This window comes from Telmatherina bonti (assembly GCF_933228915.1).
Source record: "Telmatherina bonti genome assembly, chromosome: 12".
Classification (NCBI taxonomy): domain Eukaryota; kingdom Metazoa; phylum Chordata; class Actinopteri; order Atheriniformes; family Telmatherinidae; genus Telmatherina; species Telmatherina bonti.
In genome coordinates, this window is record NC_136610.1 from 23,233,096 (window position 1) to 23,258,846 (window position 25,751).

At 39.7% G+C, this 25,751-nt stretch overlaps 2 protein-coding genes across 5 annotated transcripts in view; one reads left to right on the plus strand and one right to left on the minus strand.

Annotated features, from left to right (window-relative positions):
- macrod1 (mono-ADP ribosylhydrolase 1) overlaps positions 1-25,751 on the plus strand; it is a 139,954-nt gene that overhangs the window by 22,518 nt on the left and 91,685 nt on the right. The gene's annotated exons all lie outside the window — the stretch shown is intronic.
- Positions 7,788-9,977, minus strand: flrt1b (fibronectin leucine rich transmembrane protein 1b; the record flags this gene model as incomplete). The annotated part of the gene is made up of 1 exon (XM_079250610.1): positions 7,788-9,977. One exon carries the CDS (start codon positions 9,975-9,977, stop codon positions 7,788-7,790), a length of 2,190 nt encoding a protein of 729 aa, XP_079106736.1.

Here is a 25,751-nt window from a genome sequence, read left to right on the forward strand (position 1 = left end):
CTTTTGTCACATAATTACATACAAGCATGTGCAGAGAGTACGTGAAATACACACAGCCCAAGGTGCACAAAATTACCATCTTGTAATTACGATCTATCAGGCATCATTGTGAAATGTTGCTTGATGTAAATACTGTTGACCCTGAACTTAGGAAATGACAAGACTATTTATAGGAGCTGTTTATCTACTTAAATCCTGCTGTTGCTATTGTCCATGGCTGGAGCAGACGGTCTTGTTTCGAGCTGGACTTACAGACAGGTTGATCAGACAGCTGGGTTGGGGACTGTAATCATATGTTTAGGACTATTTTAATGTTAGTTTTTAATTTCATTGACTTAATGAAGAAAAACCAAAGAATTGTGGTTGTTAAGAGGTTTTGACATGTGCTACAACTCCATTATAGGGTCATAATTTGTAATTTATTGATTTTCCAGTTATTGTCTGAGTCTTCAAATTACCACCACAACTAATACTTAATATTTTATGGAATAAAAGAAAGAATAACAAACTTGGATTTTAATTTATGACATTTTAATTTATGGCCTGAAAAATGTACAACTCTTGACATTTAAAACACAGTGACACAGTGAAGGTTTTCCTTTAACTGTTGCACAGATAAAAGAAAAAAACAAGTCCACTAAATATCAGCAAGTTCTGTGTTTGAGTCAGTTAAAGAAGATGAGTAGCTTAGAGACTACTTTCCACCACAGGGCATTGATCCAAAACAGAAATCAAAATCCACGGTGAACTTATTAAGACAGCTGCAAGTTGGAGCTTTTGGAATTTCCCTGAGGGTGTCTGACCTGAGCATCGCTGAAAATCTGAGGGGAGGAAATGCTGCATGTGCCAAACAACACAGAAACCGATGGGAAACGGACTGAACAGAAAGAGTCAATTAAAAGTCACAAATCAAGCATAAAATGAAAAAACTTAACAGCTACAGAAAGTGTTAACATTGGGTTATATATTATTGAGGGAGTTTTGACCTAAAAAGAAAGACAAAAAGTCAAACAAAGCATTAAAAAACAGTGTATGAATATGGAAAAAAGGCTTGTTTTTTTTTTAATTGCACGTTTTTGCAGTCCTTGCTGTATTAACTGCTTCTGTATAACACCTGTATAACACCTTCATGATTTTACGGGATTGTTTAAACTGCAAATGTACTAAGCTTTATACCATTGTCATAACAAATTCTAATGCCAACTGGCATTCATTATTTTCATTTATACGCGCACATAGTTCGTCAAGTGAAATCACCATATCACTCAGTTATTGCAGTGCATTAGGTAACTGCTCAGATCAGCTGGCCATTGATAAGTAAATGTGAGAAATATGGAGTAGAATGGATTTTTAGGTGAATATATAAAAAAAAAAAGATAAAGAATAGGACAGCAAATGAGAGAATAGGAAAAACAGTTGGGTTTTTTTGTTTCCTGTTTTATTTTGTAGTTTCCCTCCCCGATGTATTTTTGCTTTTCTTGCTTCCAGTTGTTAGGTCACCTGGTTCCATTAAGCTACATCCATTTACCTGCCTAGTTTAGTCTTCTCCCCCCTCAGTTTTACTTCTCAGTGCCAGTTCATTGTCGTCCTTTTCCATGTAATGTTATATCAAGTGGATTCAAGCCACGATCCTGTCATGTTTTCTAGTGTGTATTTAAGTGCGGATTAAGCATTGTTTCTGCATCCCGTTTACCTCCTGCCCCGTTTGATCTGCACTTGTGTCCGCACTACCGACATGTTCAGCCTTTTTGTAATGATTAAAGCTTTTACACATGGCTTTCTGCGATTAATTGTCATGTCATATGTAACATTCAATATTAAATTCGAAAGCAGTGTCTTGGTAAATGAACAAAAGCTGCTATGTTTATAATTTCAGGCACTTTATACAAATAAATTTCTTTTATTATATATGTATGTGTGTGTGTGTGTGCATGAGATAGAGCAGAGTATTGGCATGTTTGTCTTTTTTACACATAATAAAAATCTTAATGTTCTGCATGGCAAATTGCAGTTACTAGTTTATTTACAGGAAAGTTCTGCAACAAATTATTGTGCTGGACCTTTGGTGTGATCGTTATCCATTATGTGGCATTATCTAAGTCATGAATAACTTGTCACACCCTGGAATTCTTTTATGTTTTTTGGCTGAGACGTGTCGTCTTCTGCCGAAGTAAAGCTGAGAGTTTGTGCTCCAGAGAAATCACAAGTTGCCATAACTACAAGTGCTGAAGTCTCAGTGTGGTCCAGAGTGTAGCCCGGGAGAGGTGGGTAGCAAACTGAGCTTGAGTGATGGATGAGAGCTTTGAAAGAGCACATCCAGCACGAGTCGTATGCCTGAAGCACTCCTTTGTTTCTCTCCACAGATTGCTCATGTAGCCAGGAGATGAAACTGAATCTGCACTATCAAACAGCAGACGGAACGGTAGCCTTGTGTTATTCACATAATGTAGGGCTGCTTCTAAGGAAAGCTGTACAAAAACTAGTTAAGGTTGTAAATGCCTTTAATTCTCTTCCATTTCAGAGTCTTTTCTCCCTACTAGCAAGGTTACACAAAATGTTGCAGTGTGCAGGCTCATAATTAAGCCAAACTACATTAAAAGATGAAACACACTCGTCTGAGAAATTGAATAGAGGACGGTTGCAGCATAAGGGCACTTTGGTTTTGCCAGAACTTTTCTCAGAAGATTTGTTATGTCTTCTTTCTCACCAGAGGGGTCTTGCTGTGGCCCCAAAGTGTCTCTCTGTGATAGACAGCTTAATTCATACAGTTGGTGCTGTCAAAATGCCCAAGAGGCTGTCTTGGTTTGTTCTCTGCCTTGTTTATTCTGCTGGTGTCCTCTCCATTTGCCGCGACGAAAGACCACCACAGCCTAATGTTTTGTTGTTGCTGCTGTTAAAGTCACCCCTCTGAGGTACTTCACTGTGTCTGTATTATATGATACATGTCATTGTAAGTTATTTAACTCTTCCGTCGACTTGAGAATCACAAGTTCCTCATTAATTCAAATATTTGCAAATGTTGGTACAAAAACAAACAAGCAAAAAAAAAAAAAGTTGCAGTAAATTTCAGATTTAAACGTGGCTCTTTTGTGTGATTTGCAAAGTGGAGGATTTGAGATGTAGATGTATTCATGTTGCTAGAAAACTGTATCAACAAAGATGGAAAATTCTGGATTCTTAAAGACAAATAAAAATATATTCTGACAAATAAAAAGTTGCTCAAGTAACAGGTGTTATTTTCACTTGTTGACCCCAATGATCGAGCAAAATCTGAAGGAAATGAGTCTTCAGGCTTAAAAATAAGAAGTTCATCATGGTACATGGCTGATATGTACAAAAGGGCCTTGAATTCTTAATAAAAAACACACACACAGACGCAAAAAAGAAATAAACAACAAAACCTCATGCACCATAAATAGATGCTCTAGTATCAAGGTTTATGCAGACTAGTTTAAGCTTTTTAGTGAGCTTGTTCTTATTTTGCATTTGCTTGTCTTGTTCTCCACTGTGCCCTTCACTGTTCTCTGTCTGCAGTTTAAAAGGTGGTGTAAACATGTGATCAGCCAACAGACGTGTCTGAAATGCCTGCAATTGGTTGCATTTGCATCCAAACTAACTATGCAAAAAGACTTTGAGCAAACATTCGGCTCTTTATGCCAAACACAGTCATTTAGAGGAATACATTGACCTTTTCCTAAATAAGCTTATAATGAATGCAAACACTGGAAGGTTCTTTTTACATTACGGTGCACTTCAACTCATCCCTTGCAACTCTGCGGTGGAGAAAATACGGAGCACAGAGTTTAAAGCGCAACCAACCATTTTATTGTACATCAGTGGGCTAATTTGTTAAAGAAATAAAGGCCACCTATTTAGATTTAAAATAAATTGAAAGGAAATGCAGTGAAACTTGACATTTTACAGTTGTGCTTGCGGACACAAACAAACTTCTTTTTGCATGTTCAAATTATTTAAAAATCTTCGTCTGATGAATTGTTTTTTGAAAAGGGGATGTGCCAGTTGATGCAGCTTAATGGAAGCACAGGAATACCTTTCAGACTAAAAAGTACACATCTTTTCATTGAGTAAAAATCAAATTCAGACCAATGAAAGATGGAGAGCTTGATGGTAGATAATGGACTTTGACAGTGAAAGCCTCTGTAATGACGGATGAAAACTCTGGTCTTTTGTTGTTAAAAGCACAGATGTGAAGATGCTGCTGGACCACATTTACAGTACTGTGAGTGTCGGCACAGATTGGCTTAATCACATATCCTTTAGTTTTTCCATATCACGTCAATATTCTGTTCTTTTCTTTCTCTTAAACAGCAACTGCAGCAAATTCTTTGTCTGGATACTGTATATTTCACAAACACCCATCTCAAGCAGTTGCTCTAAGATGGACACTTATGCAGTCCTGCGTTTGTTATATTGATCCATGCTTACACAAGCATTAGCACTTACTTAGAATGAGAGGAATATTTTCACCCAAACACAGAGACGTTGCACACTCATACACTTATACGAAGCATACAACACACACCCATAAATCACACAAAGTTCTCACCAAATAAACACATGCGTCTGCTTTGAGCTGGCGGATTCTTCCAAATTGAATCACATGGCAGCTGATGTATTCATTCAGTGTGTGTGATTTAACAAGATCCACTCAGTCTCGTCATAAATCATATTAATAATGTGAACATCACATTGATTCTTGTTTTCTTAGGCCCATCCAAAGCATTAGTTGATATCTTGAGCTTTTGTTGCCGCTTTGAACCCTTAACGCAACAGCACACACAAAGAAAACACCCCAAACTGCTTTTCCTTTTAGAAGTCTTTTATTCATCTGCGTAGAAAAAAAAGACGACAGACCAATAAACTGAAAAGCATTTTGCACCCATTTTATGTTTATACATAAGAGTGTTTTCATTGTTACATCTGAGGGTGAAATTTTAAAAAGGAAAAGGATTTCTACACTGAGTGAATTGTAGCTTCACTTCTCTTTGTAAAAAATAAAACCTGGAAAAAAGAAATAGACAGAAAAAAACCCCGAAAAACACACTGGAGTTCCTCCATATTTACTGGCACACAGTAACACAGGCTGGAAAAGAGAAAGAGAGCTACTGAAAGACAGAATTAAAGAAAGAATGGGTTTCAACACTTAAAGGCTCTATCTAAATGTACACTCTACATCATCACTCTTCTTTTCCCCTCTCTTGCATCTCTTCCTCCTCTTCTAAACTCTGGCTGTTCTCTAAAATAATTTCCATTCAAAGTCTTACTCCATTAAGGGCTTTTAATGGGGTCTGTTGGAGCGAGCAGGTGCCGCTTTCTCGTGGCCGCGTTCATGTTAAGATGCACAGTGTAGCGGTCAGGCTGCGATCCCTGCAAACAGAACTGTGTAAATGCTGTGCTAAGGCCATAAAACTGGACAACCTGAGTCAACAAATGTATAGAACTGCCAGGACCTTACCAGATTAAGCATGATAAGTTCACCGATTTTGTTTTGCTTTTTTGTAAATATGTTTTACAGTTTTTCCGCAAATATAGTTTCATACAAGTTAAATCACCTTGTTTTGATCTGATTTTTACAGACATTTAAATTCAGTGAGGCTGCAACTTGGTTGATTTTAATTTACTGATTTATCATTTGCTCCGTAATTTAATGCACAGAAACCCAGAGTTAGTAATGGTCTGTAAACATCTTCCTCATAAAAAAATTTTTTTAAATGAAAATTAAAAAAGTAAATATTTGAATTTCACTCTGCCATTAAATGAAGACAAGCTGCAACAACTCACAAATAAGATGAAAACGGGCTGTTTAGTATTTAAGCTTGAGAAATATTTTAAGGTGGAACCTTTTACACTGCTGAACCGACTGCATCTGTGGCTGTAATATCTGTAATTGCTTTCTCACATGAGACTGCAACATTTTAAACACCCTCACAGTTTGCCAGGTGTGTCATTTTCCTGTTCATAAATTGATCAGTTTTCCAATCACTATATCAATACACAAACATCACAATCACATTTACTATGATGTATTATTTTATATTTAATTTTATTTTCCACTTTATTTTTCTTAAATACCAATAAAAACATGAACAACTAACTTTTTTTTCTTCTGGAAAATAACTTGAACACATGTTATGAGTGAGTCTCATGAAACAGTCACTGAAGCACAGTCTTTCCAACTCACCTCCCCCAACCCCCAAAAAAGATTTGCTGCTAAAAACTTATTTTCAATTAGGAAGGTTTCGCCAGCCAGTAGAAGATAAATGGGCTATTATGATAAGATGCATAAGTTTATTTCACTTCACTGGCAAACATAATTTCATAACGAGACCAGAACACAATTACATGCAGGTTTTTTTTTTTCCTTTTTTCTTTTTCTTTTTCTTTTTTTTTTTTTTTTTTTCTAAGCTCAGCCATCAAGTTTTTAAAAGCTGCTTTTAAGTAAATCATGTCTCCTGTGGTCTTGGCAATCATTTGACTTTTTGATTGTCTAACCTTGTGTCTCTTTCTAGTCACCATAACTCGCACCATTTTATGAACTATCATTACTGCAGGGAACTCCAAACAGCATTTGACGGTATCATGCTGTTTTCCCCTTTACCATTATATTAGTGTCTTTTGTGCGTCCTGCTGCTACCCCAATGCCAAAATACTGAGGGGATGCACAGACGACTAAGATAAATGTTGAGTGTAGTGGACAAAAACTTTATCTGCTTTTTAGATGCTGATGTCACATTATTCTAGTTGTCAGCCCTCTTCTCCCTTATCTTCTTTTCCTTTTGTCCTTTCCTTTGCCTCCTGCCAGCGTACTGGTCACACACCCCCTTTAACTTGGCTCCAATCTCTTTCTTTTCTGTCCTTGCCCTCCGCCTCCAGCAAACACACCTCTCTCTGTGACTACATCCCCAAAACAGCACCCCTCTCTGTCTTCCCTCATTGTCTTTTATGTTCTCTCCTTCAATCCACCCATCTATTCAGCCCCCCCCAAAACTTTCTCTCTCTCTCCCACTCATTAGTCTTCCCATGCTGTGGTTTGTGTCTCTCGTCTCTGTCAGAACTGTTATCACTGCTGTCAGCTCCCTTGGCGAGAACAAAGTCGTCCTCTGCTCACAGCACCACAAAAGACACAAGAGAAATAAAAGAAAAGAGCCTCAGCCGAAAAAAGGAAAAGACGCAAAGAAAGACAAATTAAAAAGAAGGGGAGTAAACCAGAGGAAAGGCAGGGGCTAGGGACACATCTTTTCATGTCAGTCATGATGCATTGTCATCTGTGGGTTATAACAACCATTGATTTCCCCTTCTCTTATTCGTTTTATCTATACAGCACAGAGCTTACAGTTGGTAGGAAGATATGAGCGCTATCTATACACATCAAGTGCCTTTTCCCCACATTATAAATATATCTCCCGCTAAATCAGCTAAGCCTAGTATATCAACCTCAAATAAGTTACTCTGTATTATCATGAGCTGAGAAGAATAGTAGGTTTGAAAGACACTGAGATATACAAAAGAGAAAACATGACCATTTATAACTATAAGTAGAGCTGAAAGAAGGGCCTACTGTATTATGTAGTTTACAGTAGCAAGTATAGGGCTGTTCTGTCACTCAGTAGCTTTGTCCAATCATCATAGCTCAAATAAGTCTTCTTTACTAAGCAAACCTATCAGAGTTGAACCAGCAGAGGCACAGAGGGTACTTTGGAAACCAAGGACAACGTGGCTACTTGCCAATTGAGCTCTTGTGGCTCAGGAAGTGTGTCCTTGTATCATCACGTGTAGGCATAATCTATGTCAGGGATGCCACCCTCTCTGTAACCACGGTTGGTTCCATAAGTGACACGATGGTGGCTGGTTTGGCTGAGGATAGTGCCATTGAGGGTGCCAGCTCCATGGCTGCTCCGATACGTCCCGTTAGCTTGGGAGGAAGTGGAGGAAGAGGGGAATATGGTGTGGATGTAGGTGACATCCTCCAGCTTAGGTTGCAGGGGCTGATTGGCGATAGCTGTCATCTGAAACCCTGCAGGAGGGGCTCTAATCTCTAAGATGGAAGTGTCTTTCTTGGTGCCTGACTCTACATAGTCATCGTAATGTTTTCCACCACGGCCCCTGCTGTATGAACCTGAGTCCCCTGACACGTAACCCGCTCTCTGTCCATACCAGCAGAAGATTCCAAAGATTAGTAGCAGACTCACCAAAGCTGTGGCACCCCCTATAATCCCAGCCAATGGCAAGGCAGTTAGCTCTGAGTCCTGTCCCTCCTTATCTGACCCCTCCCCTCCAGTGTTGACAAGAGCTTCTCCAGTCTCTATCTGAGCACAGGCTGGGGCTGAGTCTTTACTGTCTGTTTCCATGCTGCCAGCACGAGAAGAACCCATACTAGAGCCCCCAAAAGAGGTCTCCTGTCGAAGTGGCAGCAGGCAGATGAGGTAATGGGAGCGTGGGGTGAGCTGGGTAAGGAGATACTGCCGCCTCTCTCCAGGTACCAAAGTTTCTGTTATTGAACCAAGTGCTGCACTGCTACCCAGCCTTAGCCAGGAAAGGCGGAAGGAGGGTGCTGGCTTCGGGCATAGCCAACTCACCAGTACACTGTCTGAAGACAGAGGTTTTACACTCAGCTCTAAAGCTCCTTCAGATATCTGCCCACCTTCTCCTGGAGGCAGGGGCATAACAAGGCCAGGTCGCTTGGCTCGTAGAGTGAACAGAGAACCTTGAGTGGGAATCAGGAGAGATGAAGTGGTGGTGCTTTCAGAAGGAACTGCTTGGCTTCCTCCAATACCATCATCACCAACTCCATCTTTCTCTGCTGTGTTCACCCCTACTCCAGTGCTGGGACCAGCAGGAGGTCCTTCACACTGCTCCATCAGTGATGTTAGGTCTCTGAGTGTCTGCCCTCTTACAGGCTCAGGCCCCTGACAGGTAAGACCTCTTACAGTCACTGCTGACCCCCGCCCATGCATCCAGGCATGGAGCCAGCGAAGGTTGCAGCTACAGTACCAGGGGTTCCCTCGCAACAGCAGCAGCTCCAGGCTTTCTGTGTCTCTCAGAAGTCCTCGTGGGAGACTGGTCAGGTTGTTTCCTGACAGGTCCAGCTTCTGCAGGTACCGCATGCCATCCAATGCTCCCCTTGGTATGTGGGTCATTCCGTTGTCTTGTAAATGGAGTCGAACAAGGTGTGCTGAAGGCAGGTTGACAGGTGGTGACTGCAGAGCATTCCTGACCAGTGACAGCTCTGTCAGATTGGCTAGGCGTGAAAATGTGTCATCTGCAATGCGTGTGTTGGCTAACAGGTTCCCATCCAGGACCAAGCGCCGCAGGGAAGAAAGTCCACGAAAGGCATGTGTAGGAATAGTGCTGATTCGGTTGTCGTCCAGTCGCAACTCTTCTAAAGACGCTGGGAGACCTGCAGGGATGCTTGACAGGTGGTTCCGAGACAGAAACAGAAGTCGAAGCCGCGGAGTCCCAGAAAAAGCTCGTTCTTGGATGCTAACTGTGGATATCGAGTTATCATCCAAGTGTAAACGTTCAAGTAATGGTAATTTAGCCAAAGCTGATCGCGGTAACGTTCGTATATTGTTATCCTGCAAGTGGAGCTCCCTTAAGGAAGGTGGAAGGTGTATAGGAAATTCATCCAACTGGTTGGCATACAAGTAAATCACTCGTATGGAAGTGCTGCGTTCCAGTGACGGGGGCAACCCCGCGTTACTCAACCGGTTGCTCTGCAAGTAGAGGATGGCAGCCGTTAATGGTAGTGGTGGAATTAGACTCAGTCCACGGTCGTTGCAGTAGACAAAACCCTCATCACAGCGACACACAGAGGGACAAATAATGCCTTCGTCTCCCTCGCCAGTCTCCATGGCAATTGCTGCTGCTGCCAGCTCCAACACCTCAGCCAATAAGGTGAGGACAAGTAGGAGCAGAAAGAGCCAATCACGAAGCTCAGCAAGACTTTCGGCTGCCATGTTGGTGCACAGCTCCTGACTGAAAGAGAAAAAATGGAAAGCAGGATTAATATAGAAATAAAAACAATTATTCACTAACTCTAAAATCAAAGGGGACAAATGTGTCCCATTTAAAAGAGAAAGTAAAACATTGCAGAGTTGATTTTCACTAAAATTGTTCAACTTAGTGCTGTGTCTTCAACTTGCTAAAAAAGTTTGAACTCTACAGTTGAGCAGATGCAATGTTTAGATAGTAAGATGCGCATCCTAGGGTTATATGGGTCAGAGCTTCCAAGCAGAAAAAAAACTGACATGTAGGGCACAGAGTGCAATGAGGAATGGAGTCACCGGGCGATGAAGATTACAGGAATCGGGGAAAGCAAAGGGACAACAGAAATGGAGAAAATTGGATAGTGACAGTTGAAGTGAAGGAAAATAAGTGAAGAGGGGTTTTTTTCTAGTTAGATCAACTGAATTAGAGTGAGTGACATGTTACTAAAGTGGAAGAGAGATCAGGGAGAAGGAGATTAGATTAATTGCCCACAGTGCAGTTGATGTCTTTAAAAACAACAGCAAGAATGAAGAAGTGACAGTTCTAGTGCTGACCCTGAAATAAATGCATAATGAGCATGCAACATAAAATCTGAGTTTTAAAGGTTTCTGACGTTTCACTCAGACACACAGTGTATCTGTTTGAGGTCATGACCAAAACATACAAAGAGAATATCACACAAATTAATAAACTAACTGGGTGCAACACTCTCAGTCAACATAAGATGACATGTATAATGCATGTTTTCTTTCAGCGGTTATTGTTTGTGAAATTTCGATAAATTATTCAGGGAAGTGGTCGTGAAATTCTCAGAAATGTTTTACTGAGATGTTTTACAGAGAGGCATTTTTGTGCAACATTTATATGTTCCATGGTCGATATTTTATGGCTTGTCTCCTTGCAAATTCACAATGCCAACATCAATAACATGAAATGATGTCTATGGAGCTACACTCATGTGGCTCTATATATGACCTTTTAATAATAAAACATGGTGGTATTTATTAAAATTACATTGTGGCAAACTACTATTTAAATCCTATCTTTTGGTTTGCCCAAGGCTGGAAAATGTGCCCTGACATGATATGCCTGACATGATTTGACAGCACATTTGATAAACAAATTGTCTAAAGGCAATCCCCCCCTCCCCACGTGCACGTGTATTTGTATGCGAACTCAGTGCTACATGCAAAATTGCCCCTTGGCTGCAGTCAAAATCCATGCAAAGCAAACAAGAGATGGCAACAATAGAGAAGATGAAGAGAGTGAGGGAGGCGAGTAGACAGATGGAGAGTTGGACAATCAGGCAGAGGAGAGGGGAAATGAGTCCCTGGCAGTGAAGACTGAAGTCATATCAGCTAAGTGTACTGTGAAAAGAAGAATGATTCTAAACATTGGCGGGGTGTTGCTTTTTTTTCTTTTTTCCTCCTGTTAGGTGTAAAAATAGCTGCATTTGGATACCTTTACACGATGTCTTGTGCATCTATGTGTGTAAGTGTGACAGAGATCTGTATCAACAACAACCAGCTCCTGTCTCAGCCAGACACAAACAGCATTTGATATGTCAGGGTGACAAAGAGTTTGAGCCATACAATTCGGCACAGCTCCCGAGTTGAATGGTTTCTTTTCTAAATATTATTTTTAGATAGAATCAGACTATTTCAGCATTCTCTGTGTTTGAGAGACAGAAAAAGTATGGGAAAATGAACACATGCACACAAGAGGGAGTGTAAAGGTAGGAGCTGAGACCAGATGGGGTTGCTCTATGAATATCAACCAGCATATGCTTCACTACCACACTATCCCTGCTTCCCTCTCATAAATATCCTCTTGGCACAAGCTTCTACGTGTGTTTTCACCCACTGGCCAAGGTTTCCAATCGACATGTCATTTTAATGATCCTTAGATCCACCCCCCCCTCCCAGCTTCGATCTCTCGCTATATCCAGCTGTCTCCTCTCTGCATCTTTATCTTTTACACCATCTACCTCTCCTATCCGCCCACATTCCCCTTCATGGTCTTTCATTATATCTACTTTCAGGTTTGTTTACAGAAGTGTCTGTGGAGTCATCCTCTCCTCCCCTGTCTCCATCTCTTTCTAATCCTCTTTTATCGTTTCCTCTCCAGTCGCTGTTGATTCCTACACACTGAGATCGGATCAATCAGACGTGGTTCAGTCTTCCTGTCCACATCTTGTTTCCTTTACTCTCCTCCTTGCTATCTTAAATCCCCTTTTCTTTTAAAATGCAGCAGAGACCCAAACACCCCCCCCCCACCCTTCCTACCCCTAACCCTTTTATTCCCCTCGAAGATTTTAATCATGTCCTGGGAGAAAAAAAAGTATGTTGCAACACAGCACCTGTGTGTGTACGTTTGTTTTATCATGTTGCTCAAAACAAAATGTTTTTCTGGTGTTCCTTGCTGCGATCAACGCAGTGTGTGTGTGTGTGTGTGTGTGTGTGTGTGTGTGTGTGTGTGTGTGTGTGTGTGTAAAAAGTCTGCGTATGACTGCCAAGGGCTTTCTAACCTGCTCAGTCTCAGTGCCTTTCACGTCTGCCGCAGCTTTGTCTTTCGTGTAACGGGGATTTGTGGAGAGGAGTATTAGAGTCTGTACATGCGATTGAGGATGTTGGCTTTGGATCTCAGTGTGTTAGCAGTTTCACAGTATTCTTTGAATCGTTCAGAAGTGCAGCCTTTCTCCTTCGGGCCGCTGAATCTTCCTCAGCTTGGGTGAATGATGATAGGGATGATGATAGCCTGTACTCCAGGGCTCCGCAAGCAGCAACACCAGCATGGCTCAAAGCAACCTCAGCATCCACATTTGTGTGTTTTGTGTGTGTATGAGTGTATGAGTGTCCTGTCAAGCTCTCTCTCTCACTTTGGGTAAGGAACTTTTTAGGCCTGCCAGCTTAAGTCATCTTCAGTTATTGTCCAGAGGAACAATTCTGAAACTACTCCCTCCACACCCAAATGCTACGGAGGGGTAGACGGTCGGAAGATAGTTGAAAGCTCAGGGGTCCTTCTTAGAAGTCAAAAACAATCCTGGATACTCATGCAAGTTGTGGGTCATGCAAAAATAGTTCTGTGCTGTGCTACACTTGTTGTATACAGGGAGGTAGGGGTTTTAATTGATGAGCAGCGAGCAGAAAAATGTTCTCAGCTCCGGAAAATCCAACAAATTGTCCTTGTTGAGATTCTGATCTGTTGTTAAGCTTGCACAATCGAAATTATTACAACATAAACGTCACAGTTCAGTGATGATAATGAGCGTGTTCGGGGGCTGTGATGAACAGCCTTGCTCAGGCTCAAAGTACAGACTTGATGAGAAGTCGAGGAAAGAGCTTCTTTCTCTTTGCCTCTCAGTTTCAGTCCCACTCTCTTCTGTTAAATGTTTAATCACTTTCTTTTCAGTTTGCACAAATCATCCTCACAGGCACTAGATGACAGTGTATACTTTATGCAGTCCACTTTCAGCAGCACTGTGATGTGGTGAAGTGTGAAAAGCTCTCCCACGGCTTGAATGGTAGAGTTGAAGTCTTTTTATATCCTTCACCCAACTGATGTTGGCTTCAGCGGGATGACGTGAGACGTGGTTAGCAGCCACCTGAAAAGACAAAACCAAACAAGAACGCTATTAGTACAGTGGGAGATGCACTGCATAAGTGGGACAAATATATGGGAATTTTGATAAAATACATAGAAAACAGATTTTTTTTTTATTTAAAAAAAAAACCCAACACATTATTGAGGACTGGGGAGATATGAAGTTGATACTGGGTCCAGTTCATTACACATCTAACATCTTACACAGTCACATTCACCTAAACCAATCTAGAAGTGCGTGCACCTAAGAGAAAAACCGTATTCATAAAACCGATTTTGCCAAAGACTCGTTCATACATAGAGATCTGTCACAATTCTTCACTGCAAGGTCTATCATAGTCAAGTAGTGCACCATGTCCTGTCATGTTTCTTTGTGTGGCAAGGTCATTTTAATGGCACAGCTGCATTCCCTGAAGACCTTGTTCTGTTCTCAGTAGTCGGTGCCTTCGCTATGAGCACGAAGGCACCGGTGCCTTCGCTATGAGCACGAAGGCACCGACAGTGGGTGAACTGGTTCATGTGCCTCTATGCCATGCATACCAGTGCTGCAGAGCAGAATAAGACCAAACAATGCCAGCTGCAGAGCCCCAGTTGCTTTTCTGGACAAGAAACTCATTCAAGAATATGAATATATAAATATAATGTGTGTATGTATATGTAGAGATAATGAAGAGATTAATGCAACTAAGTAAATAGATTTATTGGTTGGTTATGTGTTAGTTGGTGTTTACTAGATTTAAGAAATGTGTTACATGCTCTTCATATTAAAATTTTTTTGTGCGTTTACGAATTGAAATTGAAGATTTATTTCTCTGGTGTGACTCATGACATTGAATAATGTCATGAGTCACTGATCTATAAGCTTTGTGTGCTGAAATGTGTTTAAATATTCGGTATATAAAAAGCTTATTTTAGAATAAATTTTTTTTTCAGCTACTAAGTTATATTTTATGTTAACCCAAAAGACAAATAAAAAATGCTGTTGTTTCACAGTGTTGGGGATAACATAACATACTTTATATTTTACACAGGAGTCTTTATCGCTAAAATAAATAAAAATGTGCTGCACTTTAAATGGCTTCATCTCTATCTGCAGTTTGTTTTTGCTAAAGCAGCTTTATTTATATGGTGCCAAGATGGAAAGTTGAGTTTTACTGTTGGCACAATGTGGAATACTAAAAGGACTAAATAATTATTCCCCTCAGAATGGTTATACCTTTTAAAATTAAGTACCTTGTGAAAATACTTCTTGAAGGTTAACACTGCATGTGCACAACGCTATTCTCCCAGTAGACAGGAACCTCCCATTAAGACAACTCCATGCTTTATATCAGTTTTTTCCCCATCACACAAAGCTTTGAGCATTCATTAACCACCACTCACTAAGTACATGTATACTATACAGAATGAAAACCCCCAGTGAAATATAAGGGCTTTCGAAATATAAGGTTTTCATCAGGCATACAGAGTGTTCAGACACAGATTCATCAAAGCCATTAACTGCACTGCTGCTCGCATTTGCCCGTTTACTTCATCCCACAGTAAGTAGACTACACAGCCAACTGGGAAATTATCATGCAGTTTGCTTAAACACAAACAGAGACAAATAAAGCTGTCCTCATTTTCATTTTTAAAGGACACATGTTGTAGCTGAGAAGAACATTTTCATCAGTTTCATGCCTGCGTTTGTATGGGCTCATAAAAAAATGCTGAAAAGGACCTTAACTGTGCGTCCTGCAGTCTGGGTTTCAGGGTGAGGGTGTCTGTGCGTAGTTTTTTTTTTCATATTCAGCATTGTAAGAGATTCCACAGATGGAAAGGAATGCATAGTTTGTTGAGGTAGTTGGTGTTGTGAGATAAATGGTCCTTTTCATAAAATGGTTCCAGACTGATACCCAGTTTACGACTAGTAAACAAATTTATATGTGCAGAGTGCGGTTACAATACGTGCTGAAAGCAGCTCGATGTGGTACAGATTGTTAAATAGAGTTTGAGAAATGCCTTGACTTTTGATTGACATGTAAGGAGAAATGAGATAACCGTGCATTCAAGGGCAAGATTGACACATTATAAGCTTTAAACTGTATAGAAACTGATAGTTATAATTTCATTCATTTGTGCTTCTGTACTGACATCACAGATGTCCAGAAATAACTGAATCTCACTACCAAAACTTGAGAAAATGCAAAGCACAAAGATTATCTCTTTTTAAAAAATATAACTCAATTTGAATTTAACACAAGCAACACATTTCCTAGTTGGAACCTGAACTTGAGTTTATTATTTCTCCATCCAGTAGAAGAAAACATATGTACACACACTAACACACAACAAGACAAACAAGCATTTTGCAGGTTATAGAGGCATGGTCCTTCAAAAGTAAAGATTACATAATGCTTATCTGTAAAACTGTGGTTAAACTTTACAACAATTTAAGACCAAGGAAAAGAAACTGGCGATATTGCAACTGTTCAAAATAAGTTAATTGACCTAAAATAACATAGAATTGTGAAATTTAAGTATGAAATGATTTAGAGAATCAAAAGAAATACCTGTTAACAATGGATAAGTTTGAAAGCAAGATGATATGGCTTATATTTGCACTCCCTCAGGCAGCAGTGCATTAAAACAGGCATAAAGATGTGGTGGAAATAATTGAGTGGGCTCAGGAACACTTCTGAAAACTATTATCAGTAAACACAGTCCATCTCTGTATCCACAAATGTGAGTTAAACTACAAGCAGATAAAATTATATAAACAGAAGTCCACAAGATGCAGGAACTGTGCCAACTTGTCTGGGCTGGAGCTGATCTAAGCTTGAGGAGAAATGTAAAAATATTCTGAACTCTGATTAATAAAACTTGTACTTCATCTTAGAAATCATGAATGCAGGTTTCTCTGATCTCCAGGAAAGATCATCCAGCCTGTTATCAGTGAACAAGTCAGATGCCTTCCTTAGTGCAGATGTTTAGACGCCTTATTGTACACACATTATAGATAATGTGTGTGTTGCCAAGAATGTGGTGATACCGCATGTATCACAATACAGGGACAACAATATGATATTTTAAGAATATGATATGAAAACTACAAAGTAAGCAGTATTGTCATCTTTCAAGATATCAGTGTTTTCTACTCCTAATAAACACACATCTATGAGGAACTCTTAATGTTGAACCTGAATATGGAGCTTTTGCAGCAACTTGCTGCCATTCAGATGATATATTTTTCCTTATAAACTCCATTCTGTGTATTTCAACAACATAACTGGAGATTGTAGATACACAACTGTCCTTTTTGGTCCAGATCTGTCAACAACTGAAAAGGTTTGCCTCATTATGCAATGAAAACAGTATGGCACAGCTCTCTAGCTGGTGGGCAGCTGCAATCCTGGATCAAGCAAAAATGTTAAAATATTTCACATTTAAAACTTCAGCTGCTGAATATCTGCTGTTTGAATAAGGAAAGATGATGCAAGACACTAGTAAACGCCATCCTGTCCCAACTCTTCTTTTATTTTGCTTATATTGTGCAGATAATTGGCAAGTTGTTGGTTGCAATATGTCCAACTGTCCTTTCTTCACTAGTCTTTGCATACCATAAGCAAAATGTCTGTCCGGATTGGACAAGAAGAGACTACTGAACCGCAGCAGCATTTCTGCAGCTCACGGCCGTTACCCATTAAATATCGATGTGTGTGGAGCGCTGTGTAAGTGTCCAGACTGTCCTTCAAACTTTTTGTTAGGAATTTCCTGAAGCCTTGCTGTGGGAAACTGAGTTGAAGAAGAAGAGACATTAACATAGGGTGCACATGGGAGCATGTTTCAGACACACCTGTCATTTAGGAGAGCTGAATGTATAAAAACTATGTTTACCAGAGTTTGTAGAAGGTCACAGGAAGCTGTAGTGTCAGTCATTCATCTTACTCATTGTGGTGTGTCAAGAGGATTGTTGTAGGTAAAACATAATTTCAAAGCAGATATCTTTCCCTTTTTAGATTTAACACTTGAATATTCTTCCTGTTAACCTCTGAAAGGAGATTGCACACATCCTCAAAGGATTCACCTTGACCAAGTTGCATGAATCACAGAGCTTTGAGAGCTTCTTTGATTTAAAGACTTAAAACATTAATTGGAGTGAATGACCATGTAATATGAAGTAGCATCAGAGGTCTTATTATAACTTTAAAACTGAAAAAAGTGAGAAAATTACGCGTTTTCATGAACATTCAGTGTTTTTGCAGGGTTTTGTGTAAAAATGTGAGAAGAGACTGAACTGCAGAAGCGTCAAACAGGTCTATTGTTATTAACAAATATTGTAAAATACTCAGAATTCTTCAGTTTATTATTATGTTTCTTTTCTTTTTTTAATCAAAATGTAATATAGAAGGGATGCTGCATTCCTGTCTTTGTGCACTACTTTGCTTTTTAAAAATCCTTTTATTATGTTTTTATTCTGTTTCCTGCTTCAACACACCAGAAATAATCCAGTCATTAAAATCTTGTGCAGAACTTGACATGAAGCTGTTGGGTTAATCTATTTCATGTAAATTGAGTGCGTTAAGAGTCAGGAAGCATCTAAATCCTGCAGGGCAGAGGCTGTCTAGGGACTGAAATGGACTTCCTTCTTTTAGACCACAAAATTATTTGTCATTTTTATTTTTGAGAGATTGATTTAAAAAAATGCTGATAAGATAAATAGACTAAGATAAAGGCGTCTTTCTTTCGATATAAAAAATTGTCAGGTATCCAATTACTTGAGCCTTGTTTGCAGTGTGTCATCTCTCCTGTGTATCTGTCTATAGGCAGGCTATCACAGAATAATTCCACTGTCAAAAACAGCTTCTATTCTTTTCTGATACAATGAAACCAGATGAAAATTCCACTGTGCCATTTCATTTTTTGTCGCTTTATTCTCTGTCACTGCTTGTGAAATAAAGGAGAAGCGGAGAAAAGAGCAGTTCTCATACTCTGGTGAACCTTATCGTGCTTGGGTCAGAAAAACTTCTTCTTGACCCCATCTTTGTTCTTCTTTTCTGTTATACGTGTCATTTTTTCCTCTTTTCTGTATAAGGGAGACTACAGAGAGCGTCTCATTCCTCAGGGGGACAGACATCGCTCTGCTTTTGTGAGCTGCTCAATGACAACTCTATAGCCTACAGGCACTCAACAGTATGTGACTTTCACTGCAGCCTCTGTGCAGATGCACTCGCTGTTTTGCTGTCTGCTTTGTATAATAATGATGAGATATTAGTACTTTTTTTGTGCTGGACAGAGAAGGCTGGGGATAACACTGCAATTGCATTAAAGACAATGTGACATATATATATACAAGCATGAACAAGGACATGTTTCACCTGAGGACTACTAAAGACAATATTACAACCAAATAAAACTGGCAGCAAATCTCTTAGTGAAAAGTGTGCAGATGTGCAGATAAGCGATTCACGTTCTGGCAGATTTCCAGACGGTGGTAACATATGCACAGAAATATGGCCAGAACATTCATACATGTGTTGTAAGCAGCAACCCTGCACAGATGAGGACATTAAAAGACAACACTGAATCTGTCTTTAGTAGCATATGTCTTTGTTCTGACATGAGCCTTTTTCAAGGGTTTCAGACTAAGATGTTAAGGAAAATTAATCCTGGAATAGTTTCTTACAGATATGCTCCTCTGGATGACCATTTAGCTGGTTTATCATACTTTTGACTCACTGTTTAGAAAGATGGCAGGTAATTGACTATAGTAATTATCCATTTCTGTCCACACTTTGCTTTATAAGGCTGACGGAATCGTTTGGATCGGCAAAATAAAAGTGGCAGCTGTGATACTTGGCACTGCACTCTCTGCGCACCTTAGGGAGCTAGGACATAGGAAGCGAGGGGGGAAGGAGTTTGGGATTAATAGTTTCTGGGCTGGGAACTGAAGTCTGAGTACTTTGTAATCATGTGGCTGCCTAACCCCAGTGTTAGCGAGGTTGATGAGCATGCGTCCCTGCTGACACACACACACACTCTCTACATGCACTCTTCTGAATATTAATCCAGAGGAGAGAATTCCTCCGAGCTCCATTGTCAGATAGACTATTGTTCTCTGCTGGCTTCTCTCTCAGCTCGTGGGCATGTGTGTTCGGTATTAATGTCCAACTTGGTGTCTACATTGTGTGCTTATGCATATTTTGCCCATGTATTCATTGCATGTGAGTGTTGGCTGCAGCAGAGCAGCAGTTAAAGGGGCGGCGAGGGAGGTGAGGGGTGTGTTTGTGGCCCAACATGGCCCATAAAGACAACTGGCCTGAGAACACTTGAACCAGCCATCGGGGCTCAACATGGGCAATTATTTCACCTAGAGGCGCTATCTGTAAAATGAACGCTCTCATTAAAAAGAGTGCACACGTGTATGAATTTTGATGTGTGCATACTTGTATGGCTGCACAAGTCAGTTTAGTGGCAGAGCAAATATATGGCAACACAAATGCTTGTCTTTCAATCAAAGAGTAATGTGCTGTTTATGATGTTCAGCTGTGGCTGTGCACTTGTGGATGTGTGTGTTTACACAGTTATTGTGTGTGTGTGTATGTACACATCTGTGTGGATTTATGTGTGTGTCACTGTTTAACTACCCCGCACACGTAACCTCCCCATCTCTGCCTCCCTGTTTCTCATTTACTGAGCCAGCGCCAGAGAGAAGGAGTGTGGGGAAACGAGAAAATAAGTGATAGGGGAGAAGGAGAAGGAGAAAGAGGGATGGTGAAATAGAGGCAGAGTAGGAGGAGGAGGGGTTGGGGGTTTATACAGGGAAAAATGAAGGGAGGCTGGAGTAAAAGGGAGAAAGAACGACAAAAGGAAAAGACAGAGAAGGAAGAAGGAGGCAGAGGAGGAGACAGCAGATTTATGAAGCCATTGGAATGTAATTTGGAGGCAGAAATTACTGTCAGCCTGAGAAAGGTTTAAAGTCAGTGAAGCCTGAGTCCAGGGCCTTCCTCTGTGTATGTTAGTATGGCAAGTATCGTAGACAAATGGATGGTAAATGTGATGCAGAATAATACCCACGAGCTCTGCAGTTTCTTGTCATACACACTGAACCGTGTGCGTGGGTGTGCGTAGGCCAGTTTCACAACCCCCATCTCCTTGCACGAGTGACATGGCTATGTGGCATCAGAACATCACCCAGCATTCATATTTAACAGCTCATCTTTCATCCATGCTTGAAGATGTGCACACATGCACACTTTTTTTTCCACACAGGCACTAAATTTCTAGTCAGACTCTGAAGGCCATGACTCTGGCAGAATCAGTCGAGGGTGCCAGCATGGACAGAACAAAGGCTGGGTGGGGGGAATGGAGCGTTTCAAGGATGGACAGAGAAAAAGGTAGAGGTGGGAAATGGAAAGGAGAGAGTGTGAGACTCTTAGAATGGCTAAAAAGAAGAGTGAGAGGGATGTGACTAGCTTTCTAACACAGCAACACACAGCTTCCATTTAGCCTGAGAGGGAGGGGCAGAGAGGCAGAGAGATGAGGGAAGCGACAGAGCAGGGATAATCAGCAAAGATCTGAAGGGAGGAAAAAGCTCAATACACTGTGTTTTTCCTGATGTAGCATCACTTTGGCACTTAGCTGTAATGCACACACCAGAGGTTTGCATTGTTTAGCTGTTAATTTTTACGTAGATCCCTCTTTAATTAGCTGCAGCGAGCAAGCAGGGCAGGCAGATGAGACTGGGGGGGGTTGACGTTTTACTTCTTTAATAAAATAATTTTTAAAAAATCAACAGCATTTCACTGCTTCTCTTTATTCTGGATTTGTCCATTTTCACTTTTTTTTTTTCTTTAGAAAATCTAAAAAGCAAATGCAAAAATAAACCTGTTATTTTATCATTGACTGATTATCAGAATCCCACAAGTTTGATCTGATTTGAGTCCCAACCTTTTGTTTTAACAGTGAGAAAAGAATGCACCATAGGCATTGTGACATAGCCAAAGACAGTTGCCTGTAAACACGTCTTCATTATGAAAATTTTCACTGTGATTTAGTTTTTTTTTTTTTTACACCACATTTACACACAAAATGAAAAATTTATCTTTTGAGCATTTAATAAAAAATGCATTTAGCATCTAACTATGCTGGGGAAAGTCAAATAGGACCAATAAATAATGTAGTGCGCATGCCAGGCCTGTAGAGGGCAGTGAGACTTTTTAATGACACACCGATATGACTGGGAAACAATACAACAGAAGCGTTGCATGTCAACCACTAGTTATCTGGTGCATGTAACCTCTATGTCTTTGCTAATGCCATAAATGTTCTGCTTAAAACAGGTTTTGTTTCAACAGACCAAATAAAAAAGATGCAGCAGCGCAGACACGACACAGAAGTCCACCATCGTTGCTGTGCTTTTTGAGGGTCAAACAGTGTCTGATTGTGCAAGTGCAAGATAATGTGAAAGTCATCGCCAAAAGATTCCCGTTCTAGTTTTCACTGACAGGACTCGTTTGCATTATAATAAAATGTCACTTCAGAGGCTGGTGCCAAATCTTTGCAGTTTTATCCACACAAAACTCTGTTTTCATGTAAACGAGATGACAGAACTTAACCGAACTTTGCATTTTGTTGTTTTTGCATTGTGGTGTAAACGAGGTCTAAAGAAAAGCCAATACCAGTTTGTAATAACTGCAACAAGGAAAAAGGCCATTTAGTTTAGCTGAAAACATGGGAGCCATGGTAACTGATGTACCAGTCTATCTGGAGACAAAGTAGAGATACTTTTCTCTGAGGTCAGTTTTATTAAAATTCCTAATTAAACATACACTAAAATAATTTTTTATTTGTTGATTAAGAAAAACAATCTGAGTTGGTCAAAATGGGAAAAACCAGCATGAAAAAAATGGAAATGTAATTGGCCCTAAACATGTGCAACCTGTACATCTCTCATTTGTTCCATAAGATCAGAGGTATTTGATGCTAAACCTCAAACCAGAGCTCCAGAAGAATATAATGTTCCAGTCAAACCTCAAACATGATGAAAAGCAGATAATACAATGTACCAGAGAAACTCAAATGTCTAAAACTGAGCAACTGCTTTTAAGGGTTGTGGTGTCAGCATTGTATGTATTTATAAGTCTTGTGATTTACTATATCAGTTAATTTAGCTGAACTTGTATCCTTGGTCGTTAGCTGAATTTACCATTTATTGATGTACCCCTGCAGAAAATATGCATCAGTCAGCAACAAAATTCAAACCAGCGACTTATGATGCAAAGTTCCCTGTGTTCCTTGATTCCATGTTGATGTTATTTTCCAACATGCAATGCCCCCAGCTACACTGCAAACACCTGAGGAACATGACAAAAAGCTCAAGCCTTGCACATGACTCCCAAACTCCCCAGATCCCAATCCAATCGAGCATCTCCAGGATGTGCTGAAAAAGTCTGTTCCACTGAAGCTTAGCCTCACAACACACAGCACCCAGTGGTCCAATGCCAACACCCCAATGAGTCTTGGCAGAAAGACAACAGCATGAAGCAATATGAGCTATGTGGTTTTAGTTTGAACAACTAGTTGAATTAAGTCACAAAGAAAATGTTTTAAAAAAATGGTCTTGGAGACTTTTTGACCCCTTTCTCACCAAGTGAGACGGGGTTTGTGTAAGAAATGTGTTCTGAGGAGTGTGTATGTATGTGTGTGTGTGTGTATATATATATATATATATATATATTTATCCTTGATGATCTGACTTGATAAAATTTGACATATCTGCTTGATTTGGAGCAGAAAATACCATTTATGATAAAAAAATGAGCACATGCAACAAGCCTCACAACAGCTGTATATTAATGTGACAATTTTGTTCCAGTCACTAAGAAATGGTGTTAGTGTACGATGAACTGTACCTTCTGTGTAAGCCCAGTGCACAGAGGTGCAGTAGTTTAAGTAACAGTGATGAACTGATATTCCTCTCATTTTTATCCCATTTGATATTTTATGCAATAAAATGGAGCTTTGTTTAGTCTTTTTCATGGCTGCAAAGTGTTATTCACAGCGAAATGTTATTTTGCCTTTTCATATTCATCGCTAAGCACTGAATCCCTTAATATATAAGTGCAAGAGTGTGAGGCAGCACTCTAAAGATGACAATTTTTACTGTTGAACACATGTAGAGAAATAAATGTTTCAGTGGCGATAAATGTCAGGACTAATGAATTCTTTATTTCATCAACTTCTCAGAAATGATTAGCTTGCGCTCCTAAATCCACAATTAGCAGCTGTTCTCTGAAAACACAGTCTTTTGAAACACAAAAAACAAAAATGCAGGAAAGTCCTCCAAAACCTTTCCACAATTTAAGAAATAAATATAAAAGCTCTAGCTGTCTTGCAGTTTCTCATTCACACTCACACACCATTTCTTGCTCTTTTGACTTGTGAACTGACTTTTTTTCCCCCTCTTTTTTGCAGACATGCACACACACTAGATACTATTCTGGCAGCCAGTGACAATAACGGCAACACTATTATACAGTGTGACAACAGTACCTCCTGCTTACTTTCAAAGGCAGTTCACACCGTCCCTGCCTCTGTCTCTCTCTGCTTATTTCCATTTATTACCTATCACTCTGGATTGTGGTGAGGTCAATTATCTCTGAATTTGTTTAAACACAAGCTGACTTCTTTGGGATGCTGGAAAGTGATATGTATCATCTGTAGATTCTTTTGAAACTTGTTTTTGAGGCTGGTTTTTCATTTATTTTTTAAATCTACTTCTAATTGCTGATTTTCTGTTCCTTTTTTTTATGCAGGTTGTGTATGTGATTATTTATAGTGACATTTAAGTTTTCTTCTTCATGATGATAAACTCATTTGTGGTTGTACCACAGAAATAAGATGTATACTCGTAAATTACCTGTTTGTGTTCTCTCAATATACAGTAGAAGTGCATCTGTAGAAAGCAGAATATAGAGTCATGTCGACCCCCCCCCCCCCCCCCCCCCCCCCCCCAAGCCCTATTCTTCACTTAAAGTCGAAGGTGGACTTCATGGGAGCTTGTAAAATCCTGGGCTCTACTCTAAATGCTTATTTGATATATTATTATAAATTTATGATTGTTGCCTCTCAGAGCCAAATTTATTATTTCTGAGTATTTTATTACCACCTCTCCTTTGTCTGAAGATAACAGCCCAAAAATTGTGGTTTATTGATTTCAAAAGCATATTTTAGTACAATGAGCTGGTGACTTGTGCAGGGTGTATCCTGTCTTTTGCCCAGTGATCGCTGGGATAGGCTCCAAATTCTCTGTGACCCTTAATTGGTTTAAGTGGTTAAGAAAATGGATGGATAATTTAATACAGCAGTGTATTCATTTTATTCTATTTAAGAATATTTACATTTCAATTGCTGACAACCTTGTGGGGGTTTCTCTTTAGTTTCTATATATTGTAGTTCTTGCTCTTTTTAAAGTATGATTATTTTACATCGTTTCACCCTTTTTAATCTGAAACTGTTACTACTGGTTGTAGATGTGTGAAATATAGGATGATGTTATATTACTCAATCATCAAATCATTTTTTTTTTGCTGTCTCTAACTTGGCAATCAACCATTTTTTCATACAGATAGGTATTTTGATTTCAAGGTTTCCTCTGAAGGGGAAGAATAAAATGGAGTTTTATGTCAGAGTTCAGCAAAAATTTTTACGTTTTCAAACTTGTATTGGTTTCTGTTGTCATGGAGAAAACCAGGCAGTCTGTGTGCTTTAAATCACTCATGCACAGTTGCAATAAATGACCAGTTATGTCAATGCCCTCCTAAAGGCATATTTAAACTTTTTTGGGGCTCTCTAAAACATGCTCACGTACTTGTCGATGTGCAGCGTATAGCAGAAAATACATAGGCTAGGTAACATTATCCTGTTTGTGGTATTTATGTGTCTGATTTAATGTTAGACTAACTCCAGCTTGGAACAGCTTTTCAAAGCATTACCTCATCTACAATACTTTATTATTCAGTTTATCCTCAACTGCTCCATTAAAGTTATTTCCTAAGAACCCACATCCTGGATTACTGAGAAATGATTGGATTGATTTCATTTTATTTATTAACGTACTAATATTGGAACAAAGTTTCATTTTTTGTTATCAGTATTTG